Below are 21810 nucleotides of genomic sequence, written 5' to 3'. Positions count from 1 at the left end.
CATTTGCTAGTATCAGATGCTCTAATGTTTAAAAACCTTTTTTGTTTTTAAGCAACTGAATTGGGCAGAAGGCTTTCCTTGAAAACAGCTGGCTAGATCTTGCCAGTGCAATGTTATCCGTGATGCGGGGGAGCAGGATGGGTAGAGCTATAGGCTTGTAATCTAGCTAAATTGGTTTCCTAGCTAGTGCTTATGAACTGGTAAATCTGCTAGCTTGCCTGCATCCCATGACTCCTCTAGAGTCTGTGCAGTCGATTAGCAAAATATTAAGGGCTTGCTACTGAGACCTCTGTTGCTTTCTGTTGCTCCAGCGTTTCCTCTTTCCCTTTTTTGATTTTTGAAAAAAGGTCTAGCCCACCTTATTCCTTAGGCTCAGGGTAAGTAACAAACTTCTTTAAAATACCAGCCTAAAGATCTGATCTCAGGCAAGCCTGTTCCCCAGTTTATGTTAAGTCTTGCATTGCTGCTTCAAACTGCCCTTGGGGAAACATTCCTAGAACAAAGGGAGTGCCAGGCTGCATTGCATTGCCCCACAGAACTAAGAAAAAGTCAGTAGCACGCAGCCCTGTTGGGACTCCTTGTCCCAGGTTGAAGGGCCTCCATTTGCAGTTGCAATTGTTTCAGTCCCGTATGGATGAGGAAGCCACTGAGCACTGGTGTTTGAACAGTGCTGGAGTTCTTTGATAAGCGTTTTTAGCTCTCCACAGCTCTCCACAGTACTGCCTAGATTGCTAGACATCAGTGTTGCCTAAATCAGGGATGGAAAATCTGTGTGCCTCCTTGAGATTGCTGGATCCTATCATCCCTGACCTAAATTAGCAAGGCAAGGTGGGGTTGAGGGGTGTTGAAGTCAAGGAACAATTAGCAGGCCCCACATTCCTCATTCCTGGCCTAGACAGCATGGCCCTGTCTGCAAGCCCCAACTAGCAAAGCAAGGGGATCTGGGCCACTCCACATCTTTCAGCCTAATCTACCTTGCAGGGTTGCTGTGAGTATAAAATAGGGGCGAGCCATATATGCTGTCCTGGGCTCCTTGAAGGAAGTGTAGGATAAAAACATATATGCAATACTGTGTTTTCAAATGTCCAATCTTCAAGCAACCATTTCTTCATGGACTTGTCTGCTGAAGATCTTGCCATGGAATGCTTGCATCTTCCACAAGATTCTTGGGAGAGCACACAGTCTACATATAAATAAAATGGTGGTTGTTAGGGTTCTGTGTGAGTGACCCCTAAAACAGGGGTTCTTGGCCTAGCAGTGCTGTTTGGAAGTTCGCTGTCCTGTTTAGATAGGAAGCCACTTCTCCAAGGTAGAGGGCTTTCCAAGCTGTGCCATCTGAGCTTCTTGTTAGCCAGAGGTACCAGGGGTTGGACCCTGGATCTTTCTGCATGTAGAACTCACGTCTTCCGATTGAGCTATCCTCAGCCCCCAGGGTCACACAATCTACCCAACAGGCTAAATACAGCACACCCATGATAGCTTCAGAACACACCCTTGGAAACATTGTGGTTGAGAAGGGCACATGGGTGATCCTTTTGGGTCACTGTCACCTACCTCTGCGCCATATTACAGGGTGAGTATGGCAGGAGGAAAATGAAACTGCAAAGAATGCAGATTTGCTTGTGTGTGTGTGTGTGTGTGTGTGTGTGTGTGTGTGTGTGTTGCACAGCCACTGTTTCTTTATGTTGCTGTGCTCTCAGACACATGCATCTGTTCCTCCCAGAACTCTTGACTGTCCTGTGCCAAGAATGGGCCCCAGCTAATGGCAAACTCTTTGGTGCCATTAAACAAATATATCAATCCTTCTCTCCCCCCCTCTCTCTCAGAGCCGTAGGCTTCAATTAATAATTGAATAAGGATCAGCTTTCAGAGCCCTGCATTCCTCATAACCAGCTAGCTTTTTCTGGCACTGTGGAAATAGCTTAGTTGCACAGCCAGGGGTGGGCTGGGGGATGGATGTCTTGAAAGCACTCCAAACTTCTCTTGCTGTTTGTAACAATGCATTGAGCTGCCACAGGTTCTTGGTGTCCTGAAAATCCCATAACAGTCTCCTAAAAATTCAGGAGCTGTCTAGTGGTGTATTGCTTCAATTGATAATTTGTTGTCTAATGATCTTTTGGAGATAGAAGTTTTCATTTTAATTTTTTTATAGGTGGGTGATACAAGGAAGGGAGAAATATTTTCAGTTTACAAGCAAATGATGACCTTTTTGCAAATAATGCCAGTCAATCTTCTTATTTATTTGTCTACTCGATTTCTCAGATTTAAAAATCCTCCAGGGATCTTAAAGCAGCATACATAGTCTCCCCCCCCCACCTGCCTGCTGGTATCCTTAAAACAACTTTGTAAGGTAGGTAGGTGTGAGGCTGAGAGAATGATTGGCCAAGGTCACCCAGTGAACTACATGGTTGGGTGTGCATTTGAATTTGGGCCTCCTGGGTCCTAGTTTGACACTCTGAATCAGAGGTTCAAAGAGCACAGTGGGGCTGTTTGCAAAAGAGCTTTCAAACAGTCCCATGCTGCACTTTGTACAGTTTTGACAGCATAGCATCATCCGCCATCACCTATTCCCCTTGCATAGCTACAATTCCCATAATGGTGTAACAATCCTTCCTTCCAAGAAACTCGGAATTGTAGCTTTGTGTGGGGAATAGGGGTGTCCTGACAACTCTCAACTGCCCTTATATAAGTTCCAGAATTCTTAGGGGGAAGCCATGGCTGCTTGAAGAGGTTTAATGCTGCTTTAAATGTATTGTGCAGATGGGGGCCTAGGTTGGACATGAAGCCCACAGGGTGATGTTGGGCCAGTCACAATCTCACAGATTAACCTGCCTCACAGGGCTGTTGTGAGGATAAAAGGTGGGACACCAACACTGTTTGCCAGTTGGTGCTCGTTAGAGGAAAGGTAGAACCTAACTGTAATAATGTCTCATACCATTGTCAATTCTTAATTGATTACGTATTTCATAAATTGTATTATGTATTATATACCAGAATAATTGGATCAATCAGAGGGGAAAGCCTCCTACTGGTGGATTAAAAGAGCACTTCAACCTCCAATTCCTGCTGTTGGATCAAAGGTCTACTCCAAAAGAAAATAAAACCCCCACAACTATCTTGTAATTAGTTACCAATTAAGAATATGAGGTTAGTGAGTCTGTCCATATCTCCTATGGCAGAAATAAATGACTTGGGTTTCAGTCAGTGATGCATTTAAATTGAGGAGAATTTGCAATGTGCACATATAAATATTGCAGAGATTTCAGACTTCTTTATATGAAAAGATCAAGCTTAAGACAGGCAATAAGAAATCACGTTGGTTTGAGTTCTTGCAGTTAAGATCTCAGTGATACAAGATAGCATTTTCAATACTATGGTCTAATTTGGACTTGAGAGAGGTTATGTGTGAAAACACTTTGGCCCCAACCTAGCAGAAATTGCTCCTGCTTTGAGCCCCAGTGAAATCAATAACCATTCTGCAGATGATGTGCAGCATGGAATGAATGCACTCATGTTGAGAGGAGGGAGCAGGATTGCAGTCGTAGTCTCCACCTCCTACTTACACACATGGATTTATAAATGTGTACAGCTCAGGATTCCCGGTTGTGCAAAGAGAACCACAGGCATGTTCAGTTGCATGCAAACCTTCAAATGAACATGTGTAGGTCAGGGGTGCAACTTAGCATGGCAATTCTGCTTCTTTTGCCAGCCCCCAGCCCCACCCTGCACACACACACCCCGCCCCGTTGCATGTTGTCTGGCCTAACAGGACAAGCTGATAATCACAATTTCATGTGTGTCCTGTTGATTTTAATTCAACTTACGGATCACTTAAGTCTTGCTATTTGGGGCACAAGGACCCTGATGCACAAGTTTATTTTTTTTACATTGTCTTCAGAGTTGGAAGGTACCATGGAGGAGAGGGCTATTGGTAGCTGTTAAGTTGTGAAGCCATGGTTCCGATGCCGATGTGGAGGTGATGGATAGAACACAGTGCTCTAGCCAGAACAGTCAGCTCTGAATTGGTTCTGCTCTTTGATTTTGCTCAGTGTTTCAGCTCAAAGATTCAGCTCCGCTCAGACGGTGGCCACATCTGGCTGTGCTCTGTTGTCCATCGATCCCACCTTCATCGCCAGTGTTAAGTTGTGGGTGAACATATCAGATGACACAGTGATTCTTCAAACAGCTCTTGTTTATTCACAGGCCAGAACAGAACTGAACTGAAGGGTTCAGCCAGCCTGCTTATATAGAGCTCCACTAGAACGCAACAGTAACCATTCTGTAACTATCCAATCACTGAACGTCACTTTCAATCCCTTATTTGCATATGTGGACCTGAGTGAAAACTATCTACAGTATCCCCCTGCTGGCCCAGGGTGAGAACTTCAGTACATAACACTAGCCGTTATGGCTTTGCTCCCCTACTGCCTCCACAGTTGAAGGCAGTAATGCTTCTGAATACCAGTTATGGAAACTGCAGGAGGGGTGAGTGCTCATCCACCAGGTCCTGCTCATAGGCTTCTCACAGTCATCTGGTTGGCCACTGTGAGAACAGGATGCTGGACTAGATGGGCTATTGGCCTGATTCCAGCGGGCTCTTCTTACATTATTTATAGTGGCTACAGCTTTGCAAGTAAGTCGTATAGCTCTGTCCTTCTATATACTCGTCTTAAATAAAAGCAGCTAATACTGCAAAACCTGTTCTGGTTTTGGCTGATGGTGCATCTAATGAAGAACCTGTTCTCCCACAGTTTCTAACTCTGGTCTCTTTTTGGCTGTTGCTACTACATAAACTTTCCCTGAGCATAGTTGCTTTGGAGGCAAGCTGTATCTCCTGCCTGAGGTTGGCTTGTTCCTTCCCAAATGTTTTTGACAGTTATTACATCACGCTTGTGTGTTAACCAAGGGATGAGATGTAATATATTCTTGCAGAATTACAGGGTAATATTAGAACATGCTGTTTCCTGTTGTGTTTTCTTGAGCCCTTCCAAGTTCAGCAACAGCCTCAAGCATGAGAGGGAAATGTACCCGGCCTTAATGATTTTTGTTTTCAGTAATCCTGTTTTTAGTTATAGAGTGACTGTTGTTTTAAAAGCTTTAGGAAGGTTAAGCATGCTTACACCTCGTAATCATGAGTTCCACAGATGGTATCTGCGCTATGTGAAAAATTATGGCCATGGCTTGGCAAAGTTGGACACGCTTAAGCTTGCAAGCGTTGGTGAAGTCTAAAATATGATGAACGTAACAGTGGATTGCGGCCCGCTTATTGTGTGTTGAACATAATGCAGGTTAGTATAAGAATTGGCTGCTTTTGGCGAACCCTCACTACCATCTTTCTGGCTCCATCCTCAGTGAGGCAGCAATCCTAGATATGTTTGCTAGGGGGTAAGCCCCACTGAACACCCTAAGACTTGCTTCCAAGTAGACATGTAAAGGTTTGTGCTGTGATGATTATTTTTATGAGATAGATAACGATAAACCGTTAATTCTGTCTCCTGGGTTCAGTCACCAGTAGAAGGTGATAGTGATGATAGATTTTGACAGAAGCAAATGTGGTTGCTCTGAGGAGTCTTCTGTCTTCGAAAATCTGCCATAGTTGGTGCTGTGTATACAGGGCGGTGGCTGAACAAAAATATCGACCTTTGCATCTATTTGCTTTCTTGCACTGCTTTTTTTTTTTTAAGTGCAGCTGCAGCATGGATTATGTGTTGGAAGGTTCTTTACATCTGCAAGGAAGGATATTCTTGCTTGGAATGGTGTCCCCTTCCTTCTTGGAAAGGTGACTCCTTCCTTCACCGTTCAGTGTTGAGTGTCTCCTTTTCCCCTTGTGTTGTGCCTCTCTTCTAATCTCCCTCACTTGCTGGGTTGTGGTGGGCAATGAAGCTTTCCTAGTTTGGCAGTGTACAGCTTGAAATAACATTAGTGCTAGAAGTCAGGAAGACTCTCCTTTAGATTATTGCCCTAACCCAAACTCATTAGGTGGCTTTAGGCAAACTTTTGTGTCTTAACCTCAGTGCTCCTCCAGTCTCTGACATGGGAATAATACTGGCCTACCTTCCAAGATTGTTGTATGGATTACTAAAATGAAGTTCATGAATATTGAACTGGAAGCCTGGGACTCCTACACTTTGACCCTATTTAAAACACCACCATATCACTTTAAACAGTCAAGGCTTCCCCCAAAGAATCCTGGGAATTGTAGTTCTTTCAAAGGTGCTGAGAGAAGATCCCTATTGCCCTCACAGAGCTACAATTTCCAGAGTAGTTCAACAAACAATTCTTCCCATGGAACTCTTGGAATTGTAGCTCTGTGCAAGGAATAGGATGTCCTAACAGCTCTCAGCACCCTTAGCAAACTACAGGTCCCAGGACCTGGGTTCTTTGGGGAAGCCATGACAATTTTTTAAAGTGGTGTGATAATGCTTTAAATGTATATTGTAGATGGGGCCTGTGTGCGCTTTAATTAATCAACCTGACATCATAAGTGCCTTCACTGTTACATTTCCTTACATGTGAAATTCATAAACGTGCTGGGAGCATAAAGTTTCTTTTTGATGTTGTGGTTTACATGTTTCATTTTATTGCATTACAAGTACACGTACTGCTATATGACGAAATGAGTTTAAAAAGCAAATGTGGATAAAAGAGGACAGAACAAAAACAATTAAAGCCATAGCCCCAAAGAATAATAAGTGGTGATGTGGCAACCTGCATCAGAAAAGTTTCAGTTTGCACGGGGAAATTTTCTGTCCTAGGGCATGATATCATTTTAGCATGTCTATTTTACTTGTATTTAGTAAATGAAGCTAAAACATTGATTTCGATAAGCCTGCCTAATATTTGTTTGTAGTTGTCACTAATTTATGTAATGGCCATTTTTCCTTGGACAAAGCAAGCACAGAGTGGGATGTGGGTCTATTTTTTGGGGGGGGGAATTATATCCGATGTCCCTGTTTATAAAGTTAAATTATAATAGAAATACTTTCAAAAGTGTGATGTATCTTTACAAAAGGGTCATGGAAAGGTGGTGGAGGATGAATCCCTGACACCCCTCTGTTTATGGAGAAGATGTCAGAGAACTACATTTCAAAGAAAGAAACAGATTTTAGATGCATGAGTTAACTTTTCAGTGCTACAAACCAAATCACTGTCCCCCCCCCCATTCTAGCATCTGTAAATGTCCATGCTTGGGGGGGGTGCAACATAGGATGTGGCCTGTCCTTGTGCAGAAGCTGCTGTTGGCCATGCATGGCTTGTCTCTCATGCTTAACACCAGCAAGGCCTCCCTATATGTCTGCCTCTGCACTTAAAGCTGCCTTAAGTTTCTGGATGTCTAAGGTCAAGCTTGTAGGGTTATTTGGCCCTGGAAAACACAATGTGCCAATGGTTGGGCCACTCTCCAAACCCATCCTGCTTCTCCTCTGCCAAAAAGGAAAAAAACCAGTACCATCTTCATTTACCTTTTGTACCTGCCACACCTCTGCTGTTCCGGCACTGCCCATTTTAAATATTGAGTATCAGTGAGATGAGCTTATGGGGAGATACCATAGCTTAGAGAGTTAGCCTATGGTAGGTAGCTGTGTTGGTCTGCCGTAGTCGAAACAGAATAAAAAAAAATCCTTCCAGTAACACCTTAGAGACCAACTAAGTTTGTTATTGGTATGAGCAAGAAGTGAGCATGCACACGAAAGCTCATACAGTGGTACCTCTGGTTAAGAACTTAATTTGTTCCGGAGGTCCATACTTAACCTGAAATTGTTCTTAACCTGAAGCACCACTTTAGCTAATGGGGCCTCGTGCTGCTGCCGTGCCACCGGAGCACAATTTCTGTTCTCATCCTGAAGCAAAGTTCTTAACCTGAAGCACTATTTCTGGGTTAGCGGAGTCTGTAACCTGAAGCATATGTAACCTGAAGCGTATGTAACCTGAGGTACCACTGTACCAATAACAGACTTAGTTGGTCTCTAAGGTGCTACTGGAAGGAATTTATTTTATTTTATAGCTTAGAGAGAGCGAGAGCATACACCTGCATTATATGGACAAGGTCCCAGTTCAGCCCCCAGCATCTCCAGTCTTTTTTTTTATTTCTTCAAGGAGCAGAAAAAAACTTCTGCCTGAGACCCTCTGCCCATCAGAGGAGACAAATAGTCTGCTCCGATGGAAGGCAACTTCCTAAGCTTTTAGCATCTAAATTGCATGATGACTGTGTTTGCCCCCTGGTCTCTAATTCTTAGACATGCTGCCGTCAGGTTTTCAAGCTTGTCTGTTCAGTGATGAGCACAATTAAAAAGTACTACCAGAAACCTTTTAGTGCATGGTTTCTCAATATGTGGTGGCCAGCCACTTTTGTTGCAGCCATCAAGGCACCAGATTTCTTTTATGGGCTGGAATATGACTCTGCTGTCACATTCCATATCTGCATACATGCACATGATTCCGTAATCCCGTCTGCGGCCACAGCTGCATACCAGTTTGAGGATACTTTCTGTAGCTCAGGTGTGGGTTGAAGGGAGGCTGAGAGGTGGCCCAGGATCTGCTGGCTTCAGGGCTCCTTGCAAAGAGTTCTGGACTAGCGCAAACTATGCTGCTCTAATCCAGCAAAGCACGACTTGCCCTTAAGCAAAGGGATAAAGGGTTTGGAGTTGTTGTTTCTCGTGTGCAGTTGGACACAAAATAAGGAGTTGGGAAAAATTGTGTGCAGTTGGAAAGCTGATAGTGTGCAATTTGTAAAATGGGCATTGTGTGTCGGGTAGATTTCACATGTTAGACATATGTGCTTATGAAGCACTTAACATGTCAGGAATAGCATGTATGCAAATTATGTAAGGGTAGAATGCACTCAGTTAACTGTCCAAACCATATCAAACCATATTCTTCTTTTTGGCCAGAATCTCTGCTTGCTGTACCTTTGGGCAGTTAATGCTTCATCACATCCTTGCCTATATCCTTAAAGGAATCCTTTTCCGTGTTCCTGTTAGTTACTGGGTTATGGCAGATTCATCAATGAATCACTGCTGTATAGTAGATATTGCAGAGGGTTCTGACCAGATGACCCTTGAGAGTTGCTTCCAACTCTATGATTCTGTGATAAGAACTACTGACTCCTATGGAGAAACCACCACTGATGCAGAATGTAAACCAGGAGCAAAGTACGCTTTGTGTTCATTCAGCTGTGCATCTGATGGGGAATCATTGCAGTTGGAAATTCTGCTTTTAAAACCCTGCTTGGGATCACAGAGCACAAGACGACATATGGCTTTATTGCTAAGAGATCCTGCATATCCATTTAAAAACACATCAGTGGGCCACTGGGAATTCTAGTTTTAAAAAGAAAAGTGGCATCCATAAGCTAAAGATAGCTTATCCCTCCTGTTGTCCTCTGCAAACAAAAACTCTTGGATAACACTTTTTAGTGAAATACTTATCCTTCCTGCTTCTTACTGTGGAGAGGGAACTTTCTCTGTGGAAACCCCTCAGCTATGTTATTTCTTGCCCACAGAGGTGCATCTGGCACCTTCACTGTGTACTTTTTGTTGTACTGTATTCTGAAAATGCGCCTTTTACCCTGACCTTTGAGATACATACAGTGGTACCTCGGGTTACATATGTTTCAGGTTACAGACGCTTCAGGTTACAGACTCTGCTAACCCAGAAATAGTACCTCAGGTTAAGAACTTTGCTTCAGGATGAGAACAGAAATCGTGCTCCAGCGGTGCAGCAGCAGCAGGAGGCCCCATTAGCTAAAGTGGTGCTTCAGGTTAAGAACAGTTTCAAGTTAAGAACGGACTTCCAGAACAAATTAAGTTCTTAACCCGAGGTGCCACTGTATTTTGGACCCACCCTGTTCTCTTAAGTGTTACTTGCTTTAATGATTTAATATTGTATTTTAAAATGCTTGTAGAAATCTACTAATTAATAATAATAGGTTGTCTCCAACTAAGTTCTACCCAGAGTAGACTGACTGAAATTAATTGATGTACACTAGTCATACCCATTCAGTTCAGTGCGTTTAATCTGAATATAAGTAATGTTGAATACAACCTAGTAGTAGTAGTAGTAGTAGTAGTAGTAGCAGCAGCAGCAGCAGCAGCAGCAGCAGCAGCAGCAGCAGCAACAGCAGCAGCAACCTGACGTATGCAGGTGAATTACTCCAGGATTCAAGAGGGCTCCCATCACTTAAATTGTTATATAGTCAGTGGGATATTCCTAATGGTAGATTTCAGTTCCTTGGGGAGTGAAAAAAATGTCTCAGTCTTGCATTGTACATGCATGACAGGCCTCTATCTGAAACAGGATGCTGCTGTGTCTCTAGGTTGGGCTTGGAGAATACTTCTGGTCTTGGATGGAGAAACAGGCAGGGCTTTGTTTTAAAGCAGGTACTGTACCTTGGCTGTTTCAGTGACCTCACTGGGAGAGACTGTGGCAGCGGTACTCCTTTTTATTTTCCCCTTGCAGCTTTTGTTTCATTGGGGTTGGCATACATAACTTTCCTCAGGCAGCAGTTTTGGGAGTTACCATTAGAGCTGCAAATTGTCAATTATTTAGCTTATTAAATGTTTTAACCACTTGGGCTTCCTCCCTCCGGCATCAAAACACCTTTGAAGATCTTTGAGTGCTTCTATTTGAGAGCTGCTATTTAACTAGCGGGGGGGGGGGAGGAAAATCCAGGTGACATTGCTGTCCAGTTGTTGCATTCTGGTATTTCCTGTGTTTTGTCCTTCCATCTCTTAAGATTATTCTTAGTATATATTAATTGATTTATACCCCACCTTTTCCCCTGATAGGGTTCAAGACAACTTACAGATAAAACAAGAATGGCTAAATACATGGGTGGAAGGGCAATCATTAAAAAAACCCACCTGCTTTGTGCTATATTTAAGGGCAATTAATGCCAGCCTTTTGCACAACTGACTGGACTGGCAAAGCCTAATTCACGCCAGCATGTTCTGGTTGCAGCACTGCTTTTTACCTGTCCAGAATTCATAGGACTCTTGTTAAAGTTAAAAAGCAGAGGTAGGGAAAAAAATTTCAGCCTGAGGGCTCCATTTCCGCATGGGAAAACCTTCTGGAGGTCACATGCCTGTGATAGGCAGCACCAGACGCAGAACTGTGGGGAGCAATAGGTGTGTCTCCTACCATTGTAGAATCGGCTACACCCCAGCCATGCAAAAGTGAATTGTTTCTGCTCCTTTTCTCTTTCTCTTTCTCTTGCACATGGACATACACGCTCTCTTTCCTCCAGCCAGGCAAACAAGAAGCATTTCAAGGACACATTCCAGCCAAGCAAAAGCACTCAGGAGTGGACCAGTGAGGGGTGTTGCCTGGGGAGACTACCAAAGGCTGGACAGAGAGAGCTGGAGGCTGCATTTGGCCCCCAGTCCTGCGGTTGACCACAACTGCTTAAAGGAAGTGGGAGGTTCAGTTCAGTCCACTTCCATTTCCAGTCCATGAACAGAGTGTTTACTTGCATTGGTCTCTGGCACCTCTCCTATCATATGTTCTGCGGTACAGTCCCTTTTCCCCCCAACACTTATTTTTTCAACAGCTACCACTTACCATTTGTCAACTTTTAATTCTTGCACTGAAGTGCAAGTGTGCAAAAAAAAAAGAAAGAAAGAAAGAAAAGAAAAGAAAAGAAAAGAAAAAGACAAGTAAATGTTCAAACTCTTTTCTTTGGGACGGATATTGTTGGAGCATTGATGGTACCACCCACTTTTCCCTCTGGTGTTGGGGTGGCCTCTGCAGGACTGTAATGGGCACTAATTCAAGCATATTGTGTAACCAAAATGAAAGACCATCTTTTGGGGGAGTGCAGTGTAGACCAGCGTGTTAACTGCTCCTAAAATCCACACTTTTCACAAAGCTGACTTAGTCAACCTATCTCTTTTGTGCTTCCCTGTGAGTGTCAGATTACTCATTTTCTCACTGCTGCTGCTGTCTCTGGCTTCTGTCCTTTCAACGTCAAGCATCCATGGCTGTTTAAACAGGGAATAATGGAGGACTGTTAGGACTTGCATTGGAAATAGTTGACTCTATTTCCCCTGCCCCCCCCCACCTGCCTTTGTTCCACAGAGTTATCATGCCCCCTTCAGGCTTGTGCAGTTAGTACAACTTGCATGGAAAGCACATGGGGAATTTGTTTGTTTTTTGCTGGGATCCTAACCTGCAGAGAAGCCATTGCTCACAAGCGGGGAACTTGTGGTCCTCCAGATCTCATTAGGCTCCAGCTCCCTTCAACCCCAGCCGGCATGGCCAGACATTGAGCATGATGGGAGCTGTAGTCCAACAACATCTGGAGGACCAAAGGTCCCCCCCCCCGCCCTGATCTGAATGTAAACTCATGTTTCTAGGCATAGGAAAGCATCTGTCCTTGACAGTTTTTGAGCATTGCTTGGAAATATAGGAATCTGTCATATACCACTTCAGACCATTTGTCCATATTGTCTACATTGATCGGCAGTGACTCCTCAGGGTCTCAGGCAAAGGGTCTTTCCTAGAACCTGCTTACCTGATCTTTCTGTGTTGGGGATTGAACTTCAGGTTGGGGATATGAACAGCAGGTGTTTTGCCTCTGATATGTGGCCCCCATGATTCAGTAGGGCAGCCCCACGGGCAAGATGCTGCTGCTTCCTGTCGGCTCTCCTTGCAGGAGGTACCTGAGCACTGTGTTTGTAACTCTTAGTGCCCAAAAGTGCCAGAGTCAGTCCCAGCAAATGGGAAGTGCAAATGCAAATTATGTGTCTCTTGTTGCAGGAGGCACAAGGAATTTTACAACTCTGAGAACTCATTCCGCATTAAACCACAAAAGCACTTTGCTTAATCCTACCAGCAAGTACAGACACTGGCCTGAGCTGTACATGCAGGTAAATGAGGTGGGACCGGGGTGATAGAATGGGCTGCACCACTTCAGCTTGTAGCTTCTAAGGTGGGTTCCTGTGAATGCTCTTTCTTTAAAAACAAAACAAACAAACAAAACTTTACTGAAAATAGAAAAGCAGCACAATAGGGAGGAAAAAGAGCTGGGATGAATTTCCACTTAAAGGGGAGCATGTGCAAATATGACCACCCCACTACGGTGTGAAGTGGTACAGTCTATTCTGCCACCTTATTCTGTTGCATATATAACGAAACCGGCTGAGGTTTCTGACCTTTCTTCTTTTCTTTCTTTCTTTTTTGCACACCCTAGAAATACACCAGAGGTGTGGAATGTGAAGGAGTCTGGAATCTAAATGTTTAAAATGAAACAGAAGAGCAAGAGTGTGGTTGAGGCAGAGGGCTTCTTATTTCCTGCTGCAGTTATTTGCTAACCTGAAACTCAGTCTTGTGGCTTTACCATCCCTTAACTTACTGGATTAGTCTCCTGCGGGTTGGGGGGGGAGGACTCACAAACCCCATTCCTATGCCATACAGCAGAAAATTAAGCTTCGGGATTTGCTCACATGAGATGTAGTGATAGCCACCAGCTTGGTTGGCTTTAAACAGGGTTTAGATAATTTCATGAAAGATAAGACTATCATGGTGGCTAGTCATTATGGCTATGTCCTACCTCCAGCGTCAGAGGCAGCCTACCTCTGAACAGAGATTGCTGGGGAGCACCAGCAGGAAGTGTGCTAATGTGCTTATGTCCTGCTTGCAGGTTTCTCATAGGACATGAGCACATTAGCTTGCAGGGAGACAAGCACTCGCTGGAGCCAGAGGCAATGACAGGCAGAGCCACCCGCGGACTGGTTGTAAGTAGGCGTGCAGTTGATAGAACAGTGCCCCATTTGCCCTAATGGTCCAGCTTCTGCTTGTGTGTTACTATGGATCATGGAGGTTAACAGCCAAATTTAGGAGGAGGAAGGGACAAATTTAATGTGTCTTTTTAAAAATCCTGCCTTTGTCAGTTAACTTGGGGCTCACGGCGAAAGACCCAATGCACTTCCATGGAACGTACCCCTGTTTTCCCTTAGCTCGGGTCAGCAACTTCCACCCCTAAATTGATTTTCTCATTTTTATGAGGCATCCACACACTGCCAAATTCCTCTTTAGCAACTGGCAGTGTCTATTTGCAGCCTCCTGGACTTCACACCTTCCGGAAGAGGGTTTCCTTCCTGTGACAACTTTATCTTCCTTGTAATGAGAGATTGAGACATAAATAACCACCTTTTGTTCATTTGTGAACCTGTGTTGTGTGGTTGTCTGTAGGACGGCTTTACTGTTGGCCAGAACAATTCAAACCCTCTCCACACCCACCCGACCCATTCATGGCCAGAGTTTTGACTTTATCTAAGGCAGAGATGGGGAAGCTGTGGCCCTCCAGATGTTGTTGGACTCCCAACTCCCACCAGCCCCATCCAACTGCATCTAAAGAGACTCCACTCCTCATCCCTGCTGAAAGAGCTTGAGATTAAGAGATTGCCTTGCCCATTTTGTATCTCTTCTTGTCCAACCAGTTACAGATGCGTAGCTGTGTTGGTCTGCCATAGTCAAAATAAAAAAATTCCTTCCTGTAGCACCTTAAAGACCAACTAAGTTAGTTCTAAAGAATAAACGGACATAAATCTGACATCAAGAATCACAAAACAGAGAAACCAGTAGGAGAACACTTCAATCTCCCAGGACATTCTATACAAGATCTCAAAGTAGCTGTTTTACTACAAAGGAATTTCAGAAATAGACTGGAAAGAGAAGCTGCTGAATTGCAACTCATTACCAAACTTAAAACAATGGAGAGACCTGGTCTGAACAGAGACATTGGATTCTTATCTCATTATACATGACTATACCATTTCTCACCTTCCCACCCCTTGCCTTTTCCTGTAAGACCTATTACAGTCGTTAAGAGTCGTCAACAGGCTCATCAGGCTCATCTCAGCTATCTGCCAATCTCCGATTCCCACCACCCTTCTGAGTAATACCCCTCCCCACCTTCTCTATATATAGAAGGATCTGGCAACTTCTGTTTCAGTGTATCTGAAGAAGTGTGCATGCACACGAAAGCTTATACCAAGAACTAACTTAGTTGGTCTTTAAGGTGCTACAGGAAGGAATTTTTTTATTTTGTCCAACCAGTGTTAGTGTAAGAAGAGGTGGGGAAGAGGTCTGGCCCACAGACCCCTTTAATGGAACATGTCACCTGCCCCATACCTGATGCTCCCTGCAGTGAGCAGTTAAAGGAGCCCACGATGCTCTGCCTGCTCATGGGCATGCGGGGAGAGCACTGGGGGCTGTCTCAGATGGAGAGGGGGAACTTTCCCGATCCCCAACTGAGCTGTGCAAACAAGCTGCCTTGTCCCAACCTGCAAACACCTGGGTGAAACTGCCTCAGCTCTCAAGGTGAGAGCTGGGGCAGTTTCACCCAGTGTCTCGCAGGCAGGGGCCAATGCATCTTGTTTTTTCAACATTGTGGTATGTCACCAAACCACAGTGTTTGGCTTGCGATACACCGCGACGTTGAAAAGCTATTATCGCCCTTCCCTAGTAGATGGTCCCTCCCACCTGTCAAAGTTGACCTGCCACAGTGGTGAAGAGTGAACGATGTCGCCCACCGGGCCAAAAAGCCACCCAGCTGCAATAATTTTCTACACCTTTCCTTATTAATAAGCGATTTAGGTAAGTGATCATGGCAGGTGTTTAAATATTTACTTGTACATGCAATACAAAATAAATTAGGCGTAAGTAGGGTATTTCAATCTCTGGTTTCTTTTGTAGTTTAGAAAGAAAGAAAGAGAGAGAGAGAGAGAGAGAGAGAGAGAGAGAGAGAGAGAGAGAGAGAGAGAGAAAGAAAGAAAGAAAGAAAGAAAGAAAGGAAGGAAAGAAAGAAAGAAAGAAAGAAAGAAAGGAAGGAAGGAAGGAAGGAAGGAAGGAAGGAAGGAAGGAAGGAAAGAAAGAAAGAAAGAAAGAAAGAAAGAAAGAAAGAAAGAAAGAAAGAAAGAAATCTAGGTTGTACTAACACACACTTCTCCAAAAATAGAAATAAAAGGCTTTAAATGTGCAGAGGGTGTGAGAATCTGAGGCTAATTTTTAAATTCAGATTCTTCAACACAGCTTTCTAAGGCATCTCCCAAACTGGTTATCGATCCTGGCTTTTGCCACCACCCCCAACCTCTCTGGGTTATTTCCTTGGGTGGTTTTTTTTCTTCTATTATTCTTTCAGGCTGCTGATTTAGAAACTCTGTTCCGGGGAACCTTGAGATTTCTTGGTGCCTTATCAGCCATTTCCTCTTCGGTCAAAATGTTTAAATAACAGTGGGCAACATTCCCTGAAAGAGAACTTGTTTATCTCTGCTGATCTTCCTCTGTAGTGCTCTTATGCCAGAGACCTGTTTTGAGGGATGTGCTCAGTGCACTGACATGAGGGGACAATGAAATTTTGGCCAAAGAACTGTTTTGCTCCAGTGTACTCCTCTAAGCCCTCTTCTGAGGAACCCCAGTATGTTGCAATAACTGACAGTGTTCCCTGAAGGTTGAAAGTTTGAAAGCTACCGCTGTGAACTGTGCCAAGTGTGCTGGTTGCGCCTAAACACAGCTCTTATCATTTTCCAGAAGAAAATGGTGTCAGCACAAGTCTGTGCTTGCAGCACTTATGTACACAATAAAAGTGTATCAAAGCACGCAAGGGAGCCAGATGTGTGTGTCTGCTCCGTGTAAGCATTTTCTCACAAGTTCTTAAGTTCTCCTTCAATCTTTTATTGACCTTTCACAATACAGCAGTAATTCTGTCTCACTGAGCAGTTTCATATTGTCTGGAGGCTTGCCTTGCCCACCCATCCCCTAATATGAAATGATAATTGTCCAAATTGATTACAAATGAGATGTCACATTTTTGCTCGCTCCCCATGTTTTAATGGCTATAACTCTGAATGCAGCTCTGGGTACAGCTTTATGCTATTCATTTTCCAGGACTGTGAGCCATAAAAATGCCTGCGTAGGGAACAGTAGGGTGTGCCTGCAATAACTGTGCATGTTTGGCTCTTGTGGCTTCCCTACCTGTGCATGCATGCACACACATGTCTATCTCTACACATCAGTGTTTGGCATAGCCACATATTGAGGCTGTAGTGGCCAACCTCTTCCCAGAACCTAGGAGGAAGTAGCCTCAGTGCACACATAAGGAGGTGGAAGTACATCTCTGACTATCCACAGCAAGGCTTACTTTCTCCATACTGGGAATGCCATACTTTGCCATCCATGTTATGAAACAGCGGCGGGGGGTAGGTCTCTGGCTCAAAGGCTGCCTGTGGCCCTTGGTCTAATTGTCATGTGGGTGGGAGGAGCCTGGGCCCCTGGCCAGAGCCACCTGTTTCTCCCCCAGCAGCCCACTGGACAGGATGCAAAAAACCGAGTTGTTGGAGGGTGAGTGAAGGGGGCAAGCAGAAGGTTCAGTCCCTGGCATCTGTGGGTAGGGCATCTTCTGAAATTCTTGAGTGCTGCTGCCAGTTAGTGCAGACAGTACTGAGCTACATGGACCCAAAGGTCTGACCTTGTATGTCCTGTGCAGACATTTTGCAGGCATTTTGTGGGGAAGGACTGTAGCTCAATGACAAAACACATGTTTTGCATGCTAAAGTTTTTAGGTACATGAAGTTATGGTCTGAGTCTGACATAAGGCAGCTTCATTTGTTTAAAACACCCTGGAGAATACAATATTGTATTCTAGCCTGAATACGGGTGCCAGGGGAATCTCCTTGGGGAGGGCATTCCATAACCAGGATCCTGTGGTGTCATTCTGTGATTTCTAGATGTCAAGGAAGCCCTAAGAGGCCTTGGCAAATGTGAGCATGTTTGTATGGAAGAAGGCACTCCATTTGGGTTAACACCACAATGAGACCAACATTTATTTGATTCTATTATTTGTGTGTGTTATGATCTGCACGTGCAGGCTTTTTATATATAGCCTTCAGAGTGAGGCCAGAAGCCCACTTCTAGTGCATAGTGCAAGAGACAGCTGCTGTTTTGAAGCAGCTTTTATCACACCGGCAGCTTCCTGTTTATGAAATTCTGATCCGTGCTCTGGTTGTAACCAATACTGATTTAGCCACCTTCTACAGGATGCATTTGATTTCTGTACAGGAGAATGGCTGGCTTGCCTTTCTCTCTCTGCAGATCCACAACTCTGCTGGGAGATCAGAACATCTCCCAATCAACTGGTGCTTGTGTGTGTTAGCCTAGCAAGCTGCTAAGGAAGCGCAACAGCTATTTCACACAACCTGCAAAGGTGTAGCGGGTGGGAGAGGAGAGTGAATTTGGACAGAGTTTGTAGCTTGCAGAGAAGCAGTCAGGCATTTGGTCTGTCTAGGGCTCAAACCAAAATTCTTTTTCCATGCTGGTATTGTATTACTGCAGAGAGTTTATCAGTAAGCAGTAGCAAAGCAACTGCAGTCAAAGCACTCAAGTGGGATTTTCTGTTATACACTCGTATCAATTTCCATTCTTATACAACAATTCTTTTCTTTTGGAAAAGAAAACATATAAATAAAATTCACATACAAAAAAGCACTCAAGTGGGAGTCCAGAACATAAGAAAAAATGGAAAATTTCAAAGGATGGCTGTGTTTTGGTTTGCATATTGTTTTGAGAAGTGCAAATTAGGTAAGTTTTACCATTTAAAGCAAACTGAAAAATATATACAGTGGTACGCTTCAGGTTACAGACTCCACTAACCCAGAAATAGTGCTTCAGGTTAAGAACTTTGCCTCAGGATGAGAACAGAGATTGTGCTCCGGCGGCGTGGCAGCAGCAGGAGGCTCCATTAGCTAAAGTGGTGCTTCAGGTTAAGAACAGTTTCAGGTTAAGAACGGACCTCCAGAACGAATTAAGTACTTAACCCGAGGTACCACTGTATCTTCCATTCCTACTCCTGTGCAGGTCTGCCTAGATTTGGGAATTCTGCTCTGTTGTAGCCACAGCGAAAATTAAAGTCAGGGTGACCTTTCTTCCCAATTTGTTAATCTACAACACTTTCCCTGCCTCTAGTTCCACCCATCATCCTATCTGGCTCTGCCCATCACCAGCACACAGCCCCTGCCCTCAACAAATTATAGACCCTCCAAGTGTCCCCAGGGACAGTCCCACTTTTACAGAAGCTGTCCTGGTTTCTGATTTGATCCTGAAATGTCCCCCTTTTCCTTAGGACGTCCCTATTTTTATCAGAGAAATGTTGGAGGGTATGGAATTATCCAACCCCTGAGCCATCTGAAGGTAGCCCTAAATAGGGAAGTTTTCTTAATGTTTAATGTTTTATTATGTTTTTATATATATTGAAAGCCGCCCAGAGTGGCTGGGGCAACCCAGTCAGATGGTTGGGGTATAAATAGTAACATTATTATTATGGAATAGGATGCCCCTATATTCATTGGAGAAATGTTGGAGGGTATGAGATTCCCCATTAGGGGCAGGGATTTGCTGGGCTCCATGTCACAGCCAGCATGGCCAGTGGTCAGGGATGATGGGATCTTTAGTTAAGCACATCTGGAGGGCCATGGGTTCACTCCAACTGCTTTCAAATTCATGATGGGCATACTGCACTTAGATCCCACCCTTCCTTCTAGAAGCTCAGTCAGGTAAGCATTTGTCCTGAGTGTAACCTTCACAACAAGCTTGTGAGGTAGCTTAGGCTGGAAGAAAGTGAGCGACCCGTGGTTGGGCCAAGGTGAGCATCACAGCTGAATGTGAGGTGGAGATTCCAAGGCTCTATCCACTACTGTACTGTAGTGGTTTCAAAGTCCGTACTTTGAAGGAATCCTCTTCACCGTGATGAACTTCTGTTCATGCTTATAAAGGATTCTTGGGCTTAGAGTGCATATTAAGTCCCATGTGGCCCCATACAGGCCTTTTCAAGGGATGCTAATAACTGCCTTGCACCAGATCAGACTTACTTATTCATCTAGCCCACTATGGTTCAACCCTGACTGACAGTGGCTTTCCAAGTTATCGGGCAAAGAAAAGCATTTCCCACCACCTGCTTACTGATCCTTCTAACAGAAGGTACTAGGTATTGAACCTGAGATCTTCACACGAAGCAGATGCATGCATGAGATACCTTGCAATCACTATGGATGAACTCGGTGTTCTCTAGAATACACCCAGCACCTCAGTGCCTTTATATTGTGGAGGAAGTTCAGTCATGGTGGGTGAGGTGTCCTTTTCGCAGAAGCGTGTCTGCTGTTAACTTCTCGTTTAAGGAGCCCTTGCTAAGCTTGTGCAGAACAGAAGAGTTCCTTGGAGCACATTTGAGATCCCCTGCATAGTTTGAAGTCCAGCTTCAGGGTGATTCTCCAGATGATGATCAAATCTTAACTTTCTCTAGAAAGTTCTCTGCACCCCTTGTTTGCTCCCATCTCTATATGTATATGTAACCATTCCATTTCTATGTAAGGCAGGGATGGGGAACCTGTGACACTCCAGACATTGTTAAACTTTGACTCCCATCAGCTCCAGCCAGCCTGGGCGATGGTCAGAGAAAGTAGGAGTAGTTGTGCAGCAACAACCGCACCATGTTGCCTTCCTCTGTGTGAAGCATGTCATCTGTACCTTTCTCTGATCATAATGTTATTGCGAAGAAGGCTGCTTCAGAATGGCAGTAACTTTCTGCAAATGATTCATTCATTCTTTCATACACACACCTTACGATTTGGTGGTCGATATAGGGGAACTGTGTGGGAGTCATCAGCTCTCCACGTTTCCACATCAATTTGCGATTTTTTTAAAAAAAAGTCCTCATGAAGATTCATCAGCAAGTCAGTTCAAACATCTCTTAATGGATACATCTTTGTGTGCAAGTTTGCCAAATATACACATTTTTTGCATTGCAATTTCCCCTTATATCGTGCATCCTTCTGTGCAATTCTCAATAATATATGAATTCTGTATGCACAATTTACCCTAGCATATGCACTTTTTGAATGCAGAGAAGTGTTAATTTTATAGGCCAATATTTTAAAACTGTGCTTTGGTTCACATATATTGTTTGGAAATGTGCAAATTAGGTAGATTCACATTTCTGCCTTATTCCTATCTACGAAGCACATTAGGGATCACACCCGAGGTCATTTGCCCTTTTAGTACCTTTCTGATTCATCAGCTGGGCTGCATGCTAGAAGCACTCTGTGGTTTATCTGTGGGGAAATTACATAGTTTCCTCTAGGCGGAAAGTTCCAAAATATGCCCAGATGACATAGCGCTGCTGCCCAGAGCAACCCTCCTGGCGTCCATGCTCAGGAGAAGGTGGCTAGCAGGCGATGGGAAAACAACTTCCTAGAGCTACAGAGATGATGAGGCTTCTCTTCCACACCAAGGCAAGTGCTATGATCCCTTGTGGTTGTTTTGGCTGGGCTGGGCTGTTTACAACACAGCTGGCCCCCTGCTGGTTTGTCTGCTTGGAGCAGGGGGCAGAAGGCCTGAGAGATTACCAGGGATGTGTGATGAGAACTGAGGGCCTGTGGGCAACTTTTAAGTGTAGATTGTTGCTAGATTGTTGTAGAATTTGTTGCTAAGTTTTGGAAAGTCCAGAATTTTAGGGAGGCCCTCTAAACTGAAGGGATGGGGAACGTTGCCTTATACCAGCTGACATTGTTTTGTCCATCTAGCTACATGTTGTCTCCTCTTAGTGACAGTGTGTGTCCAGGGTCTCTGGCAGGGAGAAGTCTTGCACCTTTGCCTGTACTTCAGGATTTTCAAACAAATTCACTGGCCATCGCTAAGTACTTTTTGCTGCTGCTGTTGTCCCAGCCACCGGATGGGGTTTGGAATATTGTTGTTGGAGTTGTGAAACTGTTTTAGTTTTTTGTAATACGGAAGTTTGTTTATAGTGGGTATTTTAATGGTTGC

General features: G+C 44.2%; 1 protein-coding gene across 1 annotated transcript in view; it reads left to right on the top strand.

Moving 5' to 3' along the window:
* The window catches only part of RPS6KA1 (ribosomal protein S6 kinase A1), a 93075-nt gene that overhangs the window by 31758 nt on the left and 39507 nt on the right, over window positions 1-21810 (top strand). The window contains 1 exon segment of the mRNA XM_081202746.1: window positions 13637-13730. Coding sequence (XP_081058872.1) covers window positions 13637-13730 — 94 coding nt within the window.

Source organism: Podarcis bocagei, assembly GCF_964188305.1.
Source record: "Podarcis bocagei genome assembly, chromosome: 7".
Lineage (NCBI taxonomy): Eukaryota > Metazoa > Chordata > Lepidosauria > Squamata > Lacertidae > Podarcis > Podarcis bocagei.
Note: the sequence above shows the minus strand (reverse complement) of the source record. Positions and strands in the feature narration are given on the sequence as shown.